Source organism: Thalia democratica, chromosome 5 (genome assembly GCF_965202585.1).
Source record: "Thalia democratica chromosome 5, ktThaDemo2.hap1.1, whole genome shotgun sequence".
Lineage (NCBI taxonomy): Eukaryota > Metazoa > Chordata > Thaliacea > Salpida > Salpidae > Thalia > Thalia democratica.
Genome location: NC_139169.1, coordinates 16,924,910 through 16,945,711, shown reverse-complemented (window position 1 = coordinate 16,945,711; position 20,802 = coordinate 16,924,910). Strand labels below are relative to the sequence as shown.

Sequence of the window (20,802 nt, the reverse complement as noted above, 5' to 3'; positions counted from 1 at the left end):
TTTTTGCTTCATTAAGAAGAATCTAAAATAAAATAAAAAAAATTGCAAAAAAAAAAGCATGTCGTCAAAAAACTAATTTCAACTACAAAAATTACAATATAGTAATAAAATCACTTTTACATGTCCTAGAATTATAGTTTATATCTTAAATGAAAGTTTATACTTATTGACATAGATTTAGAGACATATTAACTGTTTTTGATATATTATGACGTCATAATCACCTTAAGTATGCAAAATTTGTCTCTAAAATGGTGCTTTAAAAAAAATTAAAAAGCACAGCTTGTTAATAGTTTTAATAAAAAAGTTTATTGTAAAACTCTATCGATACTCACAAGTTAGGACAATCAAAAGCCTCCACTGGATGGGATATGCACATCAAATGAGTTGGAGGTAGAACATTTGATTTAAAAAACTTAAGTAACTTTTCCCCGACTTTTAAATTTTTGATAACTGAATCTGTCATGATGTATGTTGTATTTTGGCATAGCTTAACAGGTTTTACTGATTCTTATGAAGAAATGTTAATAGTTCAAGCCAACCTCTTATTTGTTTCAACAAGAAGACTGACAATGTTTTTATGGTCTTCAAAGGAAAAATAAATGGCCTCAAAGAATAACGTCGGTTATCAAAAAATACTAAAATAAGCGCAGGCCAGTCTCCATCAATTTTGGACCTTGATTTTCCATTAAAGTGCAAAGTTGACTTTATGTTTCTGGTTTTTTATATTAAGCCATTGCTGCTTGATTTTCATGTTGCACAGCCTTATACTGCCTGTGATCTGTCGAGGTGCGTGTGCTTAGAGGAACAAACTCAAAGATCCTTCGTTCTTCAGTAGCGTGCGCAAGATTTTTAGCAGCTTCATACAACGTTAAAGAAGAATGTCTACTACGTCTTGAAGGTTTTATGGAAAGAGGAAAAGATCATGAGGTGGAGAAAAAAGTTCTTAAAACTAAGCTTGATCAATTTTGGATGGCTTCATCGACAGATAAAAAATAATCATGACCATAAAATGAACCAAAAGTGGTTTTAAACGCAAACCTAGATGCTTCTAGTAATAAATAACATTTCTTTGAAATTTCACACAGTGAGCTTTTTATAGTATCATAACAGTTAGTAACTTTTCTAAGTGAAGGACAATTAGAAAGACAACATTGGACACCAAAATCTGAGAAGCTTTTAGTTAAACTTAGTAATCCAGAAGAATCAATGCTAATGATAGCACTTCTACCACCATTTGAACTAGAAACTGAAGGTTTAACATCTACTTCCGAAATGTATGACTCCCAATACATTTCTTGCTTCGGAGCTACTTCTGCTAACTCAGTTTGCTTGTTATCTACGTACTTCAAATCAACATATTTGCTTGTACGACCACAACGAGAACTTAATTGATCAGTATAAAAGCTTGCTTCATCTCCAGTAAGAGAATCCACGTTTTGCCTATGACAAACAAACTGTTAACAATTAGAGTTACGTTCTTATGTCTACCTTCAAATATAGTAGATTGTCTTCATTCTTTGCTGAGCTGCCTCAAGCTCTTGTTGACTTTATAAGTTCAAGATAAGTTCTTGAGTTTCTTCTATCACCTACACAAAACAGTAACTGCACACATAAAAATGTATTTTGTTATGTTTTTGATGAAGTGTTTAATTATGATTTTAAGCCTTATGTGTCACAACTGCAGCAAGCTCTAAATATTCTCTTAAGTTCGACGATGAACAATGTAGGTAATTGCAGCAGTTCATTAGAATGCAATTGAAGTTAGATCAAATTCATTAGTAATAAATAACATTAGTAGTATCTTTCTGACTAGCTGACTCCACACATTTTACAGTTGAATAAATAAAAAAACCTAAATGCAAAAACAACAATAGTTTGCCTTATATATTAGAAAAAAAGTACAATTTTACAGACAAAGTTTGCATATTTTGTGTAATAATGATATCATAATACTTTAAAAGCAGTTGAAATGTTTTAAAATGTATGCATTTAATTATAAGCTTTCATTTAAGATATAATTATAAGTTCAGGATACGTATAAGTAACTTGATTACTGTTTAAGTCAAAAAACCGAAAAATATGTGATTTTTAGGGTTGAAATTAGCTATTTTAAGCGGCATACTTTTCTTTTTGATTTTTATTTTAGATGAAGCTAAAACACATCTGAGTCATATAGACTCATATAAACTTTACAATACAACCAAAAATGTGCTGTACTTCCTACATTTACACTTATTTAAGACTAACAGTTAATACAACTTGAAGTATTTTTGTAAGGTTAGAATTTAAAACTTTAAACTGTGAAATTCAGTATTCACTATCTTAAATGAAAACCACTGTCAGAGAAAGAAATCTGCTACAGTATCACTTCTGATTAAGTATAACTTGATGAAGTTGTTCACTATGAGGTTGAGAAATTATATTGGTTTCACAAAGTGAATGGTTTTAGTTATTTGAAATTTATACTCAGTATAACTATGGTTTAAAAAAGGTATGAATAAATTTATAAAAACAAATTTATCAAGTTTTTTTAATGCATTTTAGAATTAAGTTGAGATGTTGCTTTTATATCTAAAAGTTACAACTTTTTATAAATAAAACAGTGTTAAAATTATTTAGTTTTTATATAGTTACTCCCTCAGTCAAAAACTAATTTCTTAAATACAAGGTCACCAAATACCTAGTTGAAAAATCTACAATCTTAGAAAATTTGTATGAAAAAATCTGGAAAACCTTGATTTTATATAAAAACCAAGGAAAAAAACGGAAATTTTTATTCAATTTTAGGATTTAAGATATTATATTGATAAAAATTTTAAATTTTTAAAATTTTTTATTGAATGAAAAAAGTCTGTTACCAGTATTAAATAAGTAATTGATAAGTTATTAATTGAAATATTACTTTAATGAAAAAAATATTTATATTTGCGTTTTTATTGTTTGGAATGTCATGTAAAGTCAGTAAACATAAGCACTTTATTACTGATGCAAGTTAAAAAGATTTAAAATTAAAGATCATAACAAATCAAAAACGCCTGATGCAATGTTTTATTTCCAGTTCATAGCAGCTATAATAACTAATTATAGCTGCAACAACCTTTCATTTGATGTGCTTAGTTTACCTTAAAATACATATTATAAATATCATTTATTTAGATTAAATTATTTTATTTAAACTAGGTTAATAGTTTTTATTTAAACTTTAAGACAAGTTTAAACAATATTTTTATCTTTTGTAACCTAATAAATTTTCTGGTTATAAAACTATTTAGTTAAGTTTTTTGTTTGATATCCTAGAAAAGTTAATCATTTCAGAATAAATTAAAACGGCTAGGATAATTTTGATTATTTTAAGTTTTCTTAAAAATCTTGGCAAAAAATACTTTTGGAATTTTTAATGAGATTTATTAATACTGTAATAATATTTTGTAATTTTGTAACTAATTTAGTTGAAGAACTTGATTTTATTTAACTTAAAAAAAATTGAAAATATTTTTTTTGCTTAGTTTGAAAAAACGCAGGATGACTCAGGACAGTTTAAAGTCCACCAAGACAGTTTTTCACTTAAACTGTAGAAATCCTGAAAAAAAAAACATAAATTTTATCATTATTCCATATTCCAAGGTCACCACACACTCAGGATTCTCAGTATACTATAAAAAATTCAGGACAGTTTGAAAATTTTCTAAATGTCAGGTAAACTTGGTCTGGTTTAAAATTAAACAAAAAACGTTGAATGAAATTTGTTTTCTTTTTAACTCAGAAAAGTTTGATTTTTCTTTAAATCTAAATTCAGTTTTTTCTAGTCCCTGATTGAGTTTAAGATATTCCAGTTTAGATATTTTGGTAAGTTTATTGATTTCGAAAAAAAATATTTGTTTATTTTTTATCTTTAAAAACTCAGGTTGACACAGCACAGTTTAAGGTCTTATAGATTTAAAAAGTAGCAACCCTGCAAAGACTATTCCAACCCTGACAGGTAAAATGCTTAAATTTTTAAGTTTATTTATTCAAATTTATGAAACATTTTTCTACAAAGTAAAAAAAAACGCAAAATTTTTTTTTCATCCTTATTTAGTAAATCAGAAGTAAAATATATTGTTGTAAATTGGATTTTCTAAAAAAAAAATTAGTAAGTTTGGTCTAAAATTTGAAAATGCACTTTAAACATGATCTTATAAGTTAAATATAGCTTTGTGTTTGACATAAAATTAATTTTTATTCTTACTTTAGCTGTGTGTCAAAGCCTAAACCTAAACTGTTTAAAGTAAATGATGTTGTGACTCCTTAAAGTATTTATAAGCTAACAAATAAACCAAATACTATTTTTACTAAGTAATAATTTAAGTCTTTATGTTTTAAAAACTTGTTGTTAAATTTAATTATAAATTTTGTTTTTTATTTGTACAGTCAGTTACTTAAGCTTGATTAATATATACTTTTTTTTTGTCGTAAAAATTATTTGTTTTAATTTATTTTTAAACCAGGCTGACTCAAGTTAGCTTGTTCTAGCTCAGGCCAGTTTTTGCACATTATGCCTTGCATTTTTTGGTTGCATTCAATACAACCAAGTTGAAATAAAACTAAATTTATTTTTTGTCATACTTAATTATATAATTGTTTTATGAACTTTTTTTTAGTAGTTAAACCATATTATAAACAATCATATAAAAACGCCTACTCTATGTTCAGGAGAGCTTTTTTATGTAACTTTCTCCTTTCCTAATAGTTTTCCCATACTTCCAATTAACTTCTCGAACTCTTAAATTTTTACTTTATCTTTGATAGTTATTCAAATTTCAACTACTAAGTTTTTTTAACTGATCAATTTAGAACAGGGTTTCTTAAGCATTTTCAAAATGCCCTATTTAAGAAATATATAATCTATAGCACCCTCTAACTAGATTTCTCAAAAATTAAGTTACCAGTAAAAATGTCTACAACTTATTTTTTTACTCTTCGTCATCTACTCCAAGTAATTTAATTTAAGTTTGAAATTATGGCCTTGTGGCTCCCCATTTTACAGTTTATGGCAGATTAATTATCCTAAAGTTTATCCATTACATCTAATTTAAGATTCAAAACTACCATTTAAAACGCCTAGAAACTTTTTTTTGCACTACATCATCATCTCTAGAATATCTAGTGTAAGTTTCAAATATCTGACCTCACAGGCCCCATGTGGCTATTTTACTGCTCATTCCCCCTTGGACTTCTGTAATGGCTCATAGGAGGCCACTTGGCCCACTTTGGGAAACTTTGATATATAATCCAAATCTCTAAAACATTATAATTTTTAGTGAATTCTGAACTATCATTTCTCATTTTTAGCTAACTTACTAACTTTTTTCTTACATAGTATTTATATATATATATTAACAGGATGTTCGCATCAATTTATATCCCTAGATAGTTTCAACATTACAAAAAACATTACTATCCTCAAATATAATAAAAAACACTGTGTTTGTTTTTTTTTGCTTATTGCAGAACCAGTTTTTCATCATATATACTATTGTTTGTCATCAAGTTTATATATTTGTCAGCTGCTGAAACAAAAATTAAATCTTTTAGAAGCATAAAGTCTATTTAATTTCTTAAGTATTTACAGAAGTACAGTTATATATGTGAATGTTTGTCTTGTACTTAGTTTAACAGTGTTACTTTAAAATGCTCACCGAGACAAAAAAAGAAAACACTGACTCTATGATATTAAAGTTTTAATTATAAGTTATAAACCGGGTTTAATTAGCAGGGACGTCGTTAGCTCGAAAAAGTTACGAAACTGTAAAATACAAAAACCAACAGGGACGGCACATGATGACGTGACAGGAGAACAGGGCAATTTTAACTACCTCTAGTGTTGTTGTACTTTATATTAAAGTACTTAGTTATTCTAAACTTCAAAAGTAAATGGAATTTCGATGTATGAAAAATAACTGTACACAAGAAAGTTTAAGTTGCTACGAGTGGTATTTTTGTTAGTAGCTGTCGGAAAAAAAAATCTAAAATTTCAAAATTTTAATTTTAAAATATTTTAAGACCTTATAACAGTACAACTACATAATTTTTTTATTGTAACATAGTTTTTATTTAAACCATTGAATTATAAAAACTAATAGTTGTAAAACAATTTTTCAATTAAAACTGTAGTAATCCTGCTAGAGAATCCCTTGCTTGAATTGCTCCTACTTGAGTTGCTCCAGCTCAAGTTTCTCCGGCTCGAGTTGCCCTTTTTCAAATTGCTCCTGCTCGAATTATTCTTGTTTGATTAGTATCTGCTCGAATTGTTCCTGCTCACTTGTTTCTTCTCGAGTTGCCCTGCTCCAGTTTCCCTGCTTAAGTTGCCCTTTGTCGTGTTACCCCTGCTCGAGTTGCCCTTCTTCTAGTTGCTCCTGCTTCAGTTGTCCCTGCTTGAGTTGTCCTTTCTTAATTTGTTCCTGCTCGAATTGTCAATGATCATAGTTTTTAATTTACCTGGTGTACATTTAAATAATATTTATCTTTTAAAAGGATTTTTTACAAAGCATTGCTTTTCAAAAACGGGAATCTGAAATGACTTAAAAGTTATTATGTTAATTGTATTTGAGTCATCAGACTTTTTAGACACTGAAAGTGCTAAAGAGTGTGTATATTTCAAAATTATTTATCAGGAGCGAAAAATAAGTATAAAAATACCAACAGCTTAGAAAGCATGATCTTTAAAAGCTAAATAATTGAAACAAAAGCGCGTGTAGTTGTAGATTGTAAATCAACTAGAAAAGAGTCAGTAAATCACCAAACTCCGTGCTTGGTGTTTAGTAATGTATGTCTTAAGACTTTACAGATTTACATCTTAGTAATGTTTTATAAAAAAAGCCTTTGCCAGTATTTACATCAAATAAAGATTTCTAAGGATTTTTTAGAGTGTTAAAAAAGTTTGCTTTTTTATAAATATTTTTCTAGCAAGTATGAAATCTAGAGCTTACAAGATTATTTATATTCAAACAAAATTTTGAAGTATACCTATAGACATATTTTCAATTTATTTATGTCAAGTTTATTGGAGTATTTTTTCTATAAATAAATATTTCCTAAATATGTTTCCTAAATTGTTCGACTAAACAAATCAAAATTTGACTCTATTTGATTCAATACTAAACATTTTTAATTAACTTTATTTTATCGATTTATAATTTTTTTGTTCATATATTTTACAGAACGTTTTTGTTGTAACGCAGCAATGTACAAAAAATACTTAGAAAAAAGAAAGTCTAATAGGACTAATTTAACATTAAATAATAGAATTTTAATTTCTAAAGCTAAAAAGGTAAAAACACTGAAGCCTCGCATTAAATCTTTAAAAGTTTAAAAAAAAAATGATTTATTTATTCCGAACGTTGGTATTGTTTTCCTTAATTCATTATTCTTTGGTGAAACAGAAACAGTTTGTGATGATGAAGGGACTGACGTTAGCGAAAACTACACTTCTCTTGCACCTGGGGAGCAAGCTTTGTTTAATTATGAGACAAAAAATGCTGAAAATTTAGATGAATTTTTTGTCCAAGTTCCTAATGATCAAATAAATTGTGAAGATGATTGCGATATTTGCATGGAAAAATACAACAACGGAAAAGAAGTGAGTAAAATGACTCGATGCGTTCACATGTTTCATACTCATTGCATTCAAAAAGCTTGTGAAGTTTTGCAGCGTTGTCCAATCTGTAGGGTTTGTGGTCCAAAAATGGAAGGAAATTGTCCTCCTGGAAGAATGTCATGGAAATTTATTGGTAAGTTTTCAGATACCAATGAAGGACTTGCCGGTTATGAAGATTGTAAGGTGATAAAGATTCGTTATGAAATGAACGGAGGCTACCAAGACAGTAGACACCAGAACCCTGGTGTTTGGTATAGTGGTATGGCGTGGAATGCTTACTTACCAGACAATCCGGAAGGAAACCGTGTCCTAGACTTGTTTAAAAAAGCCTGGAAGATGAAGAGGACATTCAGTGTAGGAAGAAGTTTACATTACAATGAAGATAACAGAATAACCTGGAATGACATTCATCACAAAACAAATCCTTATCCATATGCACAGTATGGGTATCCAGATTCTACATACTTGACTCGAGTTGTTGAAGATATGAAAGCAATGGGAATTTATTAAATTTAAAAGGGTTTTTAATTAGTAAAATTATATTGGGTAACATTAGGTTTGTTTCATCTTTTTATTAGACATAGTTTTTACAGGCTATAGGTAATAGGTTAAAAGTTTTAAAAACAATTTTTCTTACAGTAATTTTTTTTTTATTTTACAGAAGTTATTTCTTAAAGATGTACATGGTGTGGTCTTTACAGTTTTTAAAGTTTTATAGCCTTTTGACACCCTTATTTTTTTTATTAGCAATGTTTATACGATTTTTTTCAATAAATTAAATTTTTTTCATTATGGACATAACTGAAGTATCTAAAGAAGTTTAAATTCTTATAAATTAATTTTCTTAAATAAACACATACTATTTATATATAGAAACAGTTTTGTCTAGTTAGTTTTGTGTTAATAACAACATTTTTAATAATTTTTCTTATCGTATATAGTTTTAATAAAGTTTTAACATAAACATAGTTTTTTTAATAAAAAACACTAAAGTGGTTATATTTAGAGGACTATTTTACTTTAAATGTGTCATATTAAAAAAAAAATAAAATTTTAAGCTTTTCAATGGGAAAACTTTTTTTTTGTTTTATTTTCAGTACTTGAATATGGTTGTTAAGCTCAAAATATATGTGTGTCGTTTATATACACCAACTTCTAATAACTTTATTGCAATTTATTTAGCCTTATTAGATATAAAAAGTATTAGAAAATTACAAATATGTAAGTTTTTCTTAGTAAAACAAGTATCCATACTTCAATTCCATAGTATAAATAAAGCATTACCAAAAATAAGTTATTAAACGGATTTTCTTCTGAAACTTTGAAGTTCTGTCTAAATGAAAGTCCTATATAAATTTAAATATATAACTAAAAAAACAGTTATATTTTCAACAAAGTTAAGAATTGTTACTTGAATTAAAATATTAATTAAATAATTATTAGCAGAGATTAGATAATGTAACAGTTTTTACAAATATAACAATGACAGCAAAGATTTTTTTTTTAATTAGAATTTTATGCTAAAGTAATAGTGTGGCACAGGCACATAGCTAGGTAAGTTTCTGCAAATCTGCAGAAACGTATACTTATGTGGGAAAAAAAAACTTGCCTTTGTTTCAATTCTTCAGCTTAAAAGTCCTGCTTTCTTATCTTCTTTTATAGTTAGTTTTGCACTGCTGAGAGACAATTTTGACATATATGTACTCTTTAGCACTTTTAGTGTTGTAAAAATTTAACGAATTAAATATATCTTAATTGCTACATTTAGCTCTTTATGAAGTTCATTTGTAAAAAAGCTATGCATTGCAAAATTGATTCTAATAAAATCTAAAGCTTTTTGTAATAAAATTAAAACCATAAAATTTTACGTTACAAAAATTGTATATTGTTTCTATGGACTACGATAAATGTTCGATTTTGAAAAACTTTACAAAAACTCCGAAAATTGTACAGTTTGCAATATAACTGTTTTTGAGTAAAAATGTAATTTTCTTATACTTATTTTCGCTCAAAATTTTATGGGTTTACACAAGTGGCAACACATAAAGAATCATAAGTGGCGTGAAGCAACATAAATTGCCTTTTATACAGTTATCACTCATACTTCAACATTCTAACCATTTTGAATTATAAAATGGTTGAAATAGTTGAGTGCTCGAAGTGAATTTGCTGTACATAGTAAATCATAATAATACGTTTTTCAAAATTTTTAAGGTTTATTAAAAAAATAATTTTGTTAATTATACGTGCGGTATTCTGTTTAACTAAAGTTTGGATTTAATTTTAACATGCTATATTCAACACAAAAAATCTTTTTAAAAGCTTAATTTTAACAAGAAAATTAATGTAGATCTTTATCAGTAACAAAGAATTAAATACTTTTATAGTAGAACTTATGTATCTGAATTATACAATGCAGTAAAAATAATTGTTTAAGGACAAACTTGCTAATATAAATTAAGTTTTTTTAAAATAATATGTTTTCTTTAAACTGTTAAATGATAAAAAAGTGATAAATGAGTGAGTTTTTCAAATTTAAACACAAACCTCGTAAATGTTATACATAGTTGGATAGAAATGGTGTTAACAGAACTTCTTTTTTCCACTGTAAATTCAATAAAAACCAAATTACTCAAAATTTAGCCAATTTTATTTTCAATTATATCACAAAGTATTACACAACTTTATCTTATAATAAATGTTTTTTTACCAGCTTGAGGAGTTCTTTGGCAACTTTTGTTTTATCTTCTAATTTTGTTTTGTGTTTTTTAATGAGTTTTATAACTTTTTGTTTTTGTTAAATTTTTTTGACCGATGTTTATTACAGCCATCATCAACAAAGTTGAGATGCTTTGTGCTATCAGTAATAAATAACGAACTTTACCTTGACGACCATCTAGTATAGAATTAGTAATAAATAGGACTTAATGATGATGAAACCGGTCGTAGGTTGTCTAAAATACTGTTGTGATGGTAGTGTGGTAAAATTCATAAATGAATATTAGGTTTTTCTATAATTATTTAATTTATCTTAAGTTTATCCTAATATGAAAAAAATAAAATATACTATATATTTACTATAACTTACAGTTACTAACTTCTACTATTTGCTACTAATTTTATGTATAATTACATAAAAAAAAGTGTTTCAGATTATTTTATACTTTTACCTGCAGATCTGCTGTAAAACCAAATGGAAGTTACTGAATACCTGAGTTGTTTTTATTTTCAGCTCACTGTTTTTGTTTAGAACTTTTAAAAAATATAATTATTTCCAACTTAATAAAATGTGTAATTTTAGTTCGTTATTTTGATGAAAGCCCTTCAAACTATAGTTTTCAGATATTTTTTAATGTATTTATATCTTATTTTGCCAAATTACGAATTATCTAATTATTTTTAAGTTGAAAAAATTAGTAGTAGAGCTTCCTTAACTATTTATATATTACAAAAAAAGCATAAGAGGAAGTTAGTTAGTACTCAGATAAAATATAAAAGATTTAGGAAAAATATATTAACGTTTAAAATTTATTTTTTTTATTATTTAGAAGTAAAAGTAATTTACACCACAAGTCAAAGCAGTTAAAACAATGGTTACGATACTAAAAATAGAAGAGAAGTTCAAAAGATCAAAATCACAGTAAAAATTGTTGGCAAAAACATTTCCTAATTGTCCGTTTTTTTTATCAAATTTAAAAGTTTTTTTATTTTTGTTCGCTCTATGACTATAGACTAAAATATTTTCAAATTTATCAATTTTTGCTTTTAACATTTATAGTAATTAGTGTATTTAAAGATAAATTAAACTTACTTGAAAACTAGTGATTTCAGTAAAAAACTTTTCTGTTTTTAAATTATAACGTGTTAATTAAATACTAAAATAATTATACAAAGTCATGATCCTAAGTTTTTTTTTTAGTTTTCCTTTGACAACTAAACAAATGTATGTAACCTAATCGTATAAAAATTTTAGTTTTAACAAAGTCATATGACAATATACTTTCAAACTACTTATACTGTTGATAATAACTAGTGTTATATAAAAACTTTCAAAAATATAATTTTATTGATCGACTTAAAATACATTTTTTTATTAAAACGAAAAATTTACTGGTATTGATCAACAAACATTAAATGTTAAATGATTCTTCATTAATAGGAAGAAGTGTATTAATTTTACAACTGTGTTCACTAATAATTAAAGATAAAGCTACTTGTTGTGAATTTGTATCATGAGTTTTAATTTCATATTGATTTTTAACTTAACTCAATTTATTTTAAAGTCGAGAACTAGTTTGAATGTTATCTGAGAAAGTATTTTTTTATTCGATATATAAAATTAAATTTAACTTGATAAAATTTACTATTTACTTACAAATAATTTTTATAACTTGTTATGGTAAATAATTACATAACTATATTTTTTTCGAGTTCTTTAATAAACTAAACATTGAGCATTACTTAAATAGATACGTCTACCAATACGCAGTTGTAAAGATTACCCAGTCAAAACGCTAAAGAGAAGCATGCGATCATAAACACCCTCAAAATCTTAATACAACTGCCATCCACAGTAAATAACTTTTTTTTAAGAAAAATCATGACTTAATACTTATCAATTTTCTATATTTTATATACTAAACCTACGTTTTTGTTTATATACTATATACCAGGGTCATCGCGTAAGGTGCAACGCTAGAGTGGTAGTTCCACCTAAAAAAGTGAAAAATTGTCCTAGTTTTTTTTTGATTTTACAGTTGAAGCCTATAATCACGCTTTTTTAAATGGGCCTCTTTTACAGCTGTACATCCTTAAACTGTGTCAAAGTAACTTTATCTTAAAGCTGAGGAATTGAGCTTTAAAATGATAAAACATTTTTAAAATTAGTTTAAAAATAAGAAAATTATGTTATCATAAAGTTGTACAAAAATAAAGCCAAATGTTTACATGAACGTCGTTAATTTCACTGCTGAATTAGTTTTTTTCCAAATTTTGATGTTTGATGTTCAAAATGCTCGTGAAATTAGAGCTGCAAGCCCATACTGTGTAAGCTACATCTTAAATGTTTACAAGTTGTCAATACAAAAATGTTAAAAAGTTGAATTTTGGAGCTGAATGAACTTTAAGCACCATGTGAATTAAATCATAGTTGTTGTCTAAAATTTGATACAATGCGAGAACAATAAGACAAGTTGAACTCGAGCAGAAGAAACTTGAAGGGGAAAACACGACCAGGAGCGATTAAAGCAGGAAAATTCGAGCAGGAAAAACTCGAGCAGGAAAAACTGTAGCAGAAACAAATCAATCAGGAACAATTTGAGCAGGGAAAACTTGAGCAGGGAAAACTCGAACAGGAAAAACTTGAGCAAGAAAAACTCGAGCAGGAACAATTTGAGCAGGGAAAACTCGAGCAGGGAAAACTCGAACAGGAAAAACTCGAGCAGGAGCAACTCGAGCTGAGGTAACCTTGGTTTTTTACGTTACTTGCATATTTTTTTTTATTACTAGTTAGACAAGTCATTAAACTTAATTAGTAAATTTATAATTGTACAAATACAAAAACTTACATGGACATTAGGGTGCGTCTGTTGCCCCTCAAAAATGAAAATTTGGTAGTGAAGCTTAGTCTAATTATTTGTGTGTGGCAAGTCGAATAAATATTCGACACAAAAAAACTAGTTTCCTAGCTTTTACCATCGTCACGCATTTTTACATTTTTCTGAAAAAACCCCATGTAAATTTTACGGGACCTTAAAATTTCGAACTTTAAGTTTTTGGCTGAATGTTTTTTTACATGTAGCAATTTTCACAAAAACACACTCTACGCGTTTTCAAACAAATTAAAGAAAGATTCTATGAGGAATTTCTTGGTAACTTCAAAAAACTTAAAAATACCGAAAAATGACAAATCAGTACAGAAAATCTAAAAATACTTCAGTGAAACTTTCTTCAAATGGGCAGAATGTGTTTTTGTGATGATTGCTATATGTTAAAAAAAAATAGGTTGAAATTTTGGGTTTAACACAAATTACATGGGGGTTGTTTTCAGGAAATAAAAATAATGTGACGTTGGTAAAAGCTAGTGAGCTATTTTTTTTTGCTGTCTATTTATGTAATTTCCTACCTACAAAAAATAGACTAAGCGATATTCCAATGTGGGGGCAACACATGCACCCTAACGGACATAAATAAAGATAAAAGTAGCTATAGTTGTTGTGAAAGGATGACGATATACAAAGGTATGAGATATGTGTTATTTTTTAGTAAATTTTTAGATTTAATCTACTATTTATTTTACCAATTATCTTTAACTTATTTTCTGAAAAACTTCCTATTTCTTTATATTACCTTTATGATTTTAATCTAAATGTTTCAAACTAGGGAATTTTTATTTTGACAACGTCAATCTGCCGCGCCCCCTAACAAAAAGACCACGCGACCCAACTGCTATGTACTATTTAAAGTTTACTCTGCTTTCAACCTTTAAAAAAAAATTTTACACTCTAAGAATGACCGTTTTATTAGTTAAATGTTTATATATCCCTTTACCGGCAAACTGAGTCAAACAGGCCACACGCGACCTATTAAGGGTAAAAGCATGGCCACTTGCGGGCATGTTTCTATTATAAACGGCATCTGGCCTTTTCAAGGTATAACTGTTGCAAGCGAAAGGTAAAATTAAGTCAACGAATATGTAAACTTTTAAATTAACTTAATATTTTTAGATCTAAAATTAGAATAAAAAAAAAGAATCAGTACTTCGTTTCATGACTGAGTTTTCCAGTATTTCAGCTTGTTTTAGTACTTCAATAATTTTTTGGCACAAGTTGTTTTTGTTTTTTAATAATTTTGACATTGATGAAACATGAAAAACACTAATGGTTTATAAGTACTTTTAGTCTTTAGTATTATGAACTAATTTAAGACTAAAACCAGTAATAATAAAGTTATATTGATACAGTATAAATATTTTTTTTACTTAAGGCATTAAATTAAACCAGTTGTAGCTAAGAGTTCTAGGAGCGACGGCTTAGAATTTAAAAGTGATGTTAAGTAAAATTAATTTACACAAATGAGGTATAGTTTAGTAAAAGTTATTCTGATAAGCTTGAATATTAATATTTTTTGTTTTCAACTCCAGTACAGTTTAAGGGAGATTTTAAACTTAAACTATACATTTTTGGGTCTGACTTACACTGCATATTAAGAGGCTGGAAGTGAAGAGTAATAAAAAGATAATATATAAATAAATATATATATATACAATTAAGTTTTTTAACTTGATAAATTGAAACTCGAGTCTTTTGAGTTTTACATCTTGAAATAAACCTCATATATATATTAGTAAAACTTTTGTACTTAAAATAACAGCCAAAGATCTCAACTTATTGATAAAGAGAATAATACAACTTCAAATATTAATAATATCTTATTTTATTTTAACATAAAAAATAGTGTTTTTCTTTGTCATACTATTTGTATTGTAGTGTTGAATTTTTTTTAAAAGTTTTCTTACTTAGAAAGTTTTTAAATATCTTATCTATCTAAATCAGTTTCCTCAAACTTGAAATATGCTTTTAATAGCTAGCAATTTGTACTAGTTTATTTAAGTCGCTTTTTTTTAATTAAGCATAGCAACAATGGCCAGTTTGAAACAAATATAAATATGATTTTAAAATGTATTGTTTGACTAAATTATTCTTGTTCTTGTATGTTTACAAAAACGAAGATTAGAAAACAAGCAAAGGTCTACATATTTATTTTAGCATAAAAAAAAAAACTTGTAAAGTTGTTTAATTTTCCTTTAAGCGTGACGTATTTTTGTAAACGTTTTTTAAAAAAATTTGTCATAAGGTGATACTACTGCGGTGCACTACATTAATTGCGTGCTTTTTGAATCTGAATTCTTATTAAGTTAATGAAGTTATAAAATTTTTCCTTATGGAGATTTTCATCAACATCGGTGCGCACTTTCGCTTGCGCACAGAATTAGTATATTGGGTAATTCCCCTAACTTGTCACTAATTGGTTTTAAAAAATGTTGTTTAACTTTTCGAATACTAGATAAACATAGTTGAAAAAAAGCAAATTAAGCAGAAAAATTAAACAGTAAAATATATTACATTCTTTTTTTTTTACTTTTTTTCTTGTTTTGGGTGGCACGCATGCGCCAGTGTCCCTCCCCACGCTACACCCCTGGTGCATACCTAAGAAATTTAAACTTAGTTTACCAATATCTAGCCTAATACTGTACTCTTTCAGATAAATTTAAGTTTTTAAAGTAGTTTTTGATATAAATATACTAATTTTATTTAAGTAAGAAAAATATGCCTATATATACAATTTTACAATATACAGAATATTTAGAAACAATACGAACAAGGCAGTAGAGTAATAAAGCAACGACTTAATGTTTGTTCATGGTAGAAATTAGGTACAGGTGGAATATTGAAAATACGATTTAAAAATTCTAGTAGTGGATGGTATTGAAAAGGCGTGTATATGACTGATTGTTGAGATGCTGCCTGTAGTTATTAACTTGCTAAAATGACTGATAAGTTAAAAGAAAGCAGCTTCCTTTTCATCAACGAAGTTCTTCAGTCAGAAACACTACTATCGTTTAGAGAAGGAAATTTTTTTAGCACAGACATTTAATGGTTATTTTTATATAAAAACTAACTTTTTAGTCAAAAATCTTAAAATTATTTTAAATTATTGACACGTTTACTACTGAAATTCTTTAGTAAAAATAAAATTTTACAACTTAGTTGTAAAAAAACATTGCATAAGAATCTTCTATTTAGTTCACAGTTAAAACTGTTGCATTTTCTATGTTTTATATACTAAACTTATATTTTGTTTATATGCTATATACCAGGGTCGTCGCGTAAGGTGGAACGCTGGAGCTGTAGCTCAACCTATAAGAGTGAAAAATTATGATAATTTTTGTTTTAATTTTACAGTTTAAGTCTATAAACACGCTTCTTTAAATGGACCTTTGTTTCAGCTGTACATCCTTAAACTGTGTCAAAGTAACTTTATTCTAAAGCTGAGGATTTAAAATGATATAAAAATTTTTGTATTAGTTTAAAAAGAAGAAAATTATGTTATCATGAAGTTGTACAAAAAATAAAGCCAAACGTGTAAACTGAACATGAACATCGTTAATTTCACTGCTAAATTGTTTTTTTTTTCCAAATTTTGATGTTTGATGTTCAAAATGCTCGTGAGATTAGAGCTGCAAGCCAATACTGTGTAAGCTACATCTTAAATGTTTACAAGTTGTCAATACAAAAATGTTAAAAAGTTGAATTTTGGAGCTGCATTAACTTTCAGCACCATGTAAATTAAATCATGGTCGTTGTTTAAAATTTACTACAACGCGAGAACAATAAGACAAGTTGAACTCGAGCAGAAGAAACTCGAGCTGGGGTAACCTTGGTTTTTTACGTTACTTGCATTTTTTTATATTACTAGTTAGACAAGTCATTAAACTAGATTAGTAAATTTATAATTGTACAAATACAAAAACTTACATGGACATTAGGGTGCGTCTGTTGCCCCTCAAAAATGAAAATTTGGTAGTGAAGCTTAGTCTAATTATTTGTGTGTGGCAAGTTGAATAAATATTCGACACAAAAAAAATAGTTTCCTAGCTTTTACCACCGTCACGCTTTTTACATTTTTCTGAAAACAACCCCTATGTAAATTGTATGGGACCTTAAAATTTCGACCTATGAGTTTTTGGCTAAATGTATTTTTACATGTAGCAATTGTCACAAAAACAAACTCTACGCGTTTTCAAACAAATTAAAGAAAGGTTCTATGAGGAATTTCTTGGTACCTTCAAAAAACTTAAAAATACCGAAAAATGACAAATCAGTACAGAAAATCTAAAAATACTTCAGTGAAACTTTCTTCAAATGGGCATAATGTGTTTTTGTGATGATTGCTATATGTTAAAAAAAAATAGGTCGAAATTTTGGGTTTCACACAAATTACATGGGGGTTTTTTTCAGGAAATAAAAATAATGTGACGTTTGTAAAAGCTAGTGAGCTAATTTTTTTTGCTGTCTATTTATGTAATTTCCTACCTACAAAAAATAGAATAAGCGATATTCCAATGTGGGGGCAACAGATGTACCCTAACGGACATAAATAAAGATAAAAGTAGCTATAGTTGTTGTGAAACGATGACGATATACAAAGGTATGAGATATGTGTTATTTTTTAGTAAATTATTATAATTAATCTATTATTTATTTTCCCAATTTTCTTTAACTTATTTTCTGAAAAACTTCCTATTTCTTCATATTACCTTTATGATTTTAATTTGAATGTTTCAAACTATGGAATTTTTTATTTTGACGACGTCAATCTGCCGCACCCCGAAACAAAAAGACCACGCGACCCAACTGCTATGTACTATTTAAAGTTTACTCTGCTTTCAACCTTTAAAATAAAATTTTACTCTCTAAGAATGACCGTTTTATTAGTTAAATATTTATATATCCCTCTACCGGCAAACTGAGTCAAACAGGCCACACGCGACCTATAAAGGGTAAAAGCATGGCCATTTGCGAGCATGTTTCTATTATAAACGGCATCTGGCCTTTTTAAGGTATAAGTGTTGCAAGCGAAAGGTAAAATTAAGTCAACGAATATGTAAACTTTTAAATTAACTAAATATTTTAGATCCAAAATGAGAATAAAAAAAAAAGAATCAGTAATTCGTTTTATGACTGACTTTTCCAGTATTTCAGCTTGTTATAGTACTTCAATCATTTTTTGGCACAAGTTGTTTTTGTTTTTTAATAATTTTGAACTTGATGAAACATGAAAAACTCTAATGGTTTATAAGTATTTTTAGTTTTTAGTATTTGAACTAATTTAAGACTAAAACGAGTAAAATAAAGTTATATTAATACAGTATAAATATTTTTTTTCACTTAAGGCATTAAATTAAACCAGTTGTAGCTAAGATTTTTAGGAGCGACGGCTTAGAATTTAAAACTGATGTAAGTAAAATTAATTTACATAAATAAGGTATAGTTTAATAAAAATTATTCCTATAAGCTTGAATATAAATATTTTTCGTTTTTAACTCCAGTACAATTTACGGGAGATTTTAAACTTAAACTATATATTTTTGGGTCTGACTTACACTGCATATTAAGAGGCTGGAAGTGAAGAGTAATAAAAAGATATATATATATAATTAAGTTATTTAACTTGATAAATTAAAAATCGAGTCTTTTGAGTTTTACATCTTAAAATAAACCTCATACGTATATTAGTAAAACTTTTGTATTAAAAAATAACAGCTAAAGATCTCAACTTATTGATAAAGAGAATAATACAACTTCAAATGTTTATAATATCTTATTTTATTTTAACATAAAAAATAGTTTTTTTCCTTGTCATACTATTTGTACTGAAGTGTTAAATTGATTTTTTAAAGATTTCTAATTAAAAAAAATTTTTTTTAATATCTTATCCATCAAAATTCGTTTCCTCAAACTTTAAATTGGCTTTTAATAGCTAGAAATTTGTACTAGTTTTTTTTAAGTCGCCTTTTTTTAACTGAAAGTTACAACAATGACCAGTTTGAAACAAATATAAATATGATTAGAAAATGTATTGTTTCACTTAATTAGAAATTGTAATTAAAACCAGACGTTTATACATTAGTAGACTTCCAAACTTTATATTCAAAGTCTGCATGAATTGAATTGCTTAGTATTTTGACTAGCTCTCTTACATTTTGATAAACTTTTGTCTTAAAAATTTTTAGATAATGACTTTTCAAAAATTAATCTTTATATAGGCAGATATAATCTTTTCAAATGAAAGTTTATGTAAATAAGTAAGAAAATACATAAATAGTTTACCACTTATATACTTGTTTAAAAATCACCTATTCAATTTTAATGGTAAGGCTTTTTAAAAGGTCATAATTGTTTTAAAACCTTTAAAAGGAAACTGCTTTAGTTACTATTAAACATTTTATCTAGGTTTTTTAGTAAGCTATTTATCATTGTAAAAAGAAATTACAATTTAATTAGTACCTGAATTTTCATTAGGTCTGCTGATAAATGTTTTAAATAAGTTAATTTTGTAATGACTGAATCAAATAAAACCAATAAAGAAAACTAAATGAGGAAACTAAACCTCATATTAAGTAGTTCATAATGATTTTAATAGACAGTTTAATAACTCTGCAGAGCATTTGATTATTAATTTTTACTTCAATTTAATAAAAAGCTGAAAGTTTGTTGCTTGGAAATGTTATTTGAATTGATTAAAAAAGGTTTTCATTGTTAGTCCAGTAACTAAATCTTAAAAACAGTTTAAATATAATGCTAGTTTATAACTTCTAGTATGTATAGCGTTCATAGCTGTCTGACTAAATTAGGCAAAATCATGCTTAATTTTTTAATTATAAATTACCAAAACTTAAATATTTTAAAATTTCTAAAAATTAAATTTTGTCAGTTCATATGGTTTATAACTTGAGATCGATTTGTCATGGGGAATTAATAAATTGTTATTTTCTATTATACAAGCATTGACTTTTGTAGCTTTAATTTGAGTAAAACTTTGATAACATTGACATAATAATAGTCTTTTTCAATTTAAATTCTTAAGAAAATATTGTTTTATAAGTAGAATCATATTTTTTTTTTCTAATTTAATATTGAGTTTTTATATTGAATATGTAAGTACAAATGCTTTTAAATTTCTAACTTCTAAACTAAGTTTTATTATTTCTTATTTTAAAAATATTTTCCAGTAGTGCAATTTTTAGTTGCAGCATTTAATGTTTTTTTGCAAACAGGATAGTATACTTTTCAGTAAAAAGTGGAGTATAATTAAATAACTTAGCAGTGTTAATGTTATTAAAGTTATTAATTCAAAAAAACTAATAGTATGTTAACAAGCAATGTGAAAATAATATATCAAATACGTCTTCAGATGTAAAAAAACGTTAAAAAAACTACAACTTTTGTGTTATTTTCTAAAGCAACATCGTGTTAAGTATTTCGAATTAAAATATAAACCAACTTAACAATTCTAACATTTCGGCTGTTTGAGATAAAGTAATAATAAATTTTATTTCATCTAGTTGTAAGCTCAACTTGGTGCCAAAATATAAATTTTAG

At 26.9% G+C, this 20,802-nt stretch overlaps 1 protein-coding gene across 1 annotated transcript; it reads left to right on the top strand.

The window, feature by feature from the left end:
* The first annotated feature begins 3,692 nt into the window (after positions 1–3,692).
* LOC145836296 (E3 ubiquitin-protein ligase DTX3-like) lies at positions 3,693–8,149 on the top strand. The gene is made up of 2 exons (XM_082944110.1): positions 3,693–3,699; positions 7,425–8,149. The coding sequence occupies exons 1-2, from the start codon at positions 3,693–3,695 to the stop codon at positions 8,147–8,149; spliced, it is 732 nt and encodes a 243-aa protein (XP_082800236.1).
* Positions 8,150–20,802: the final 12,653 nt, after the last annotated feature.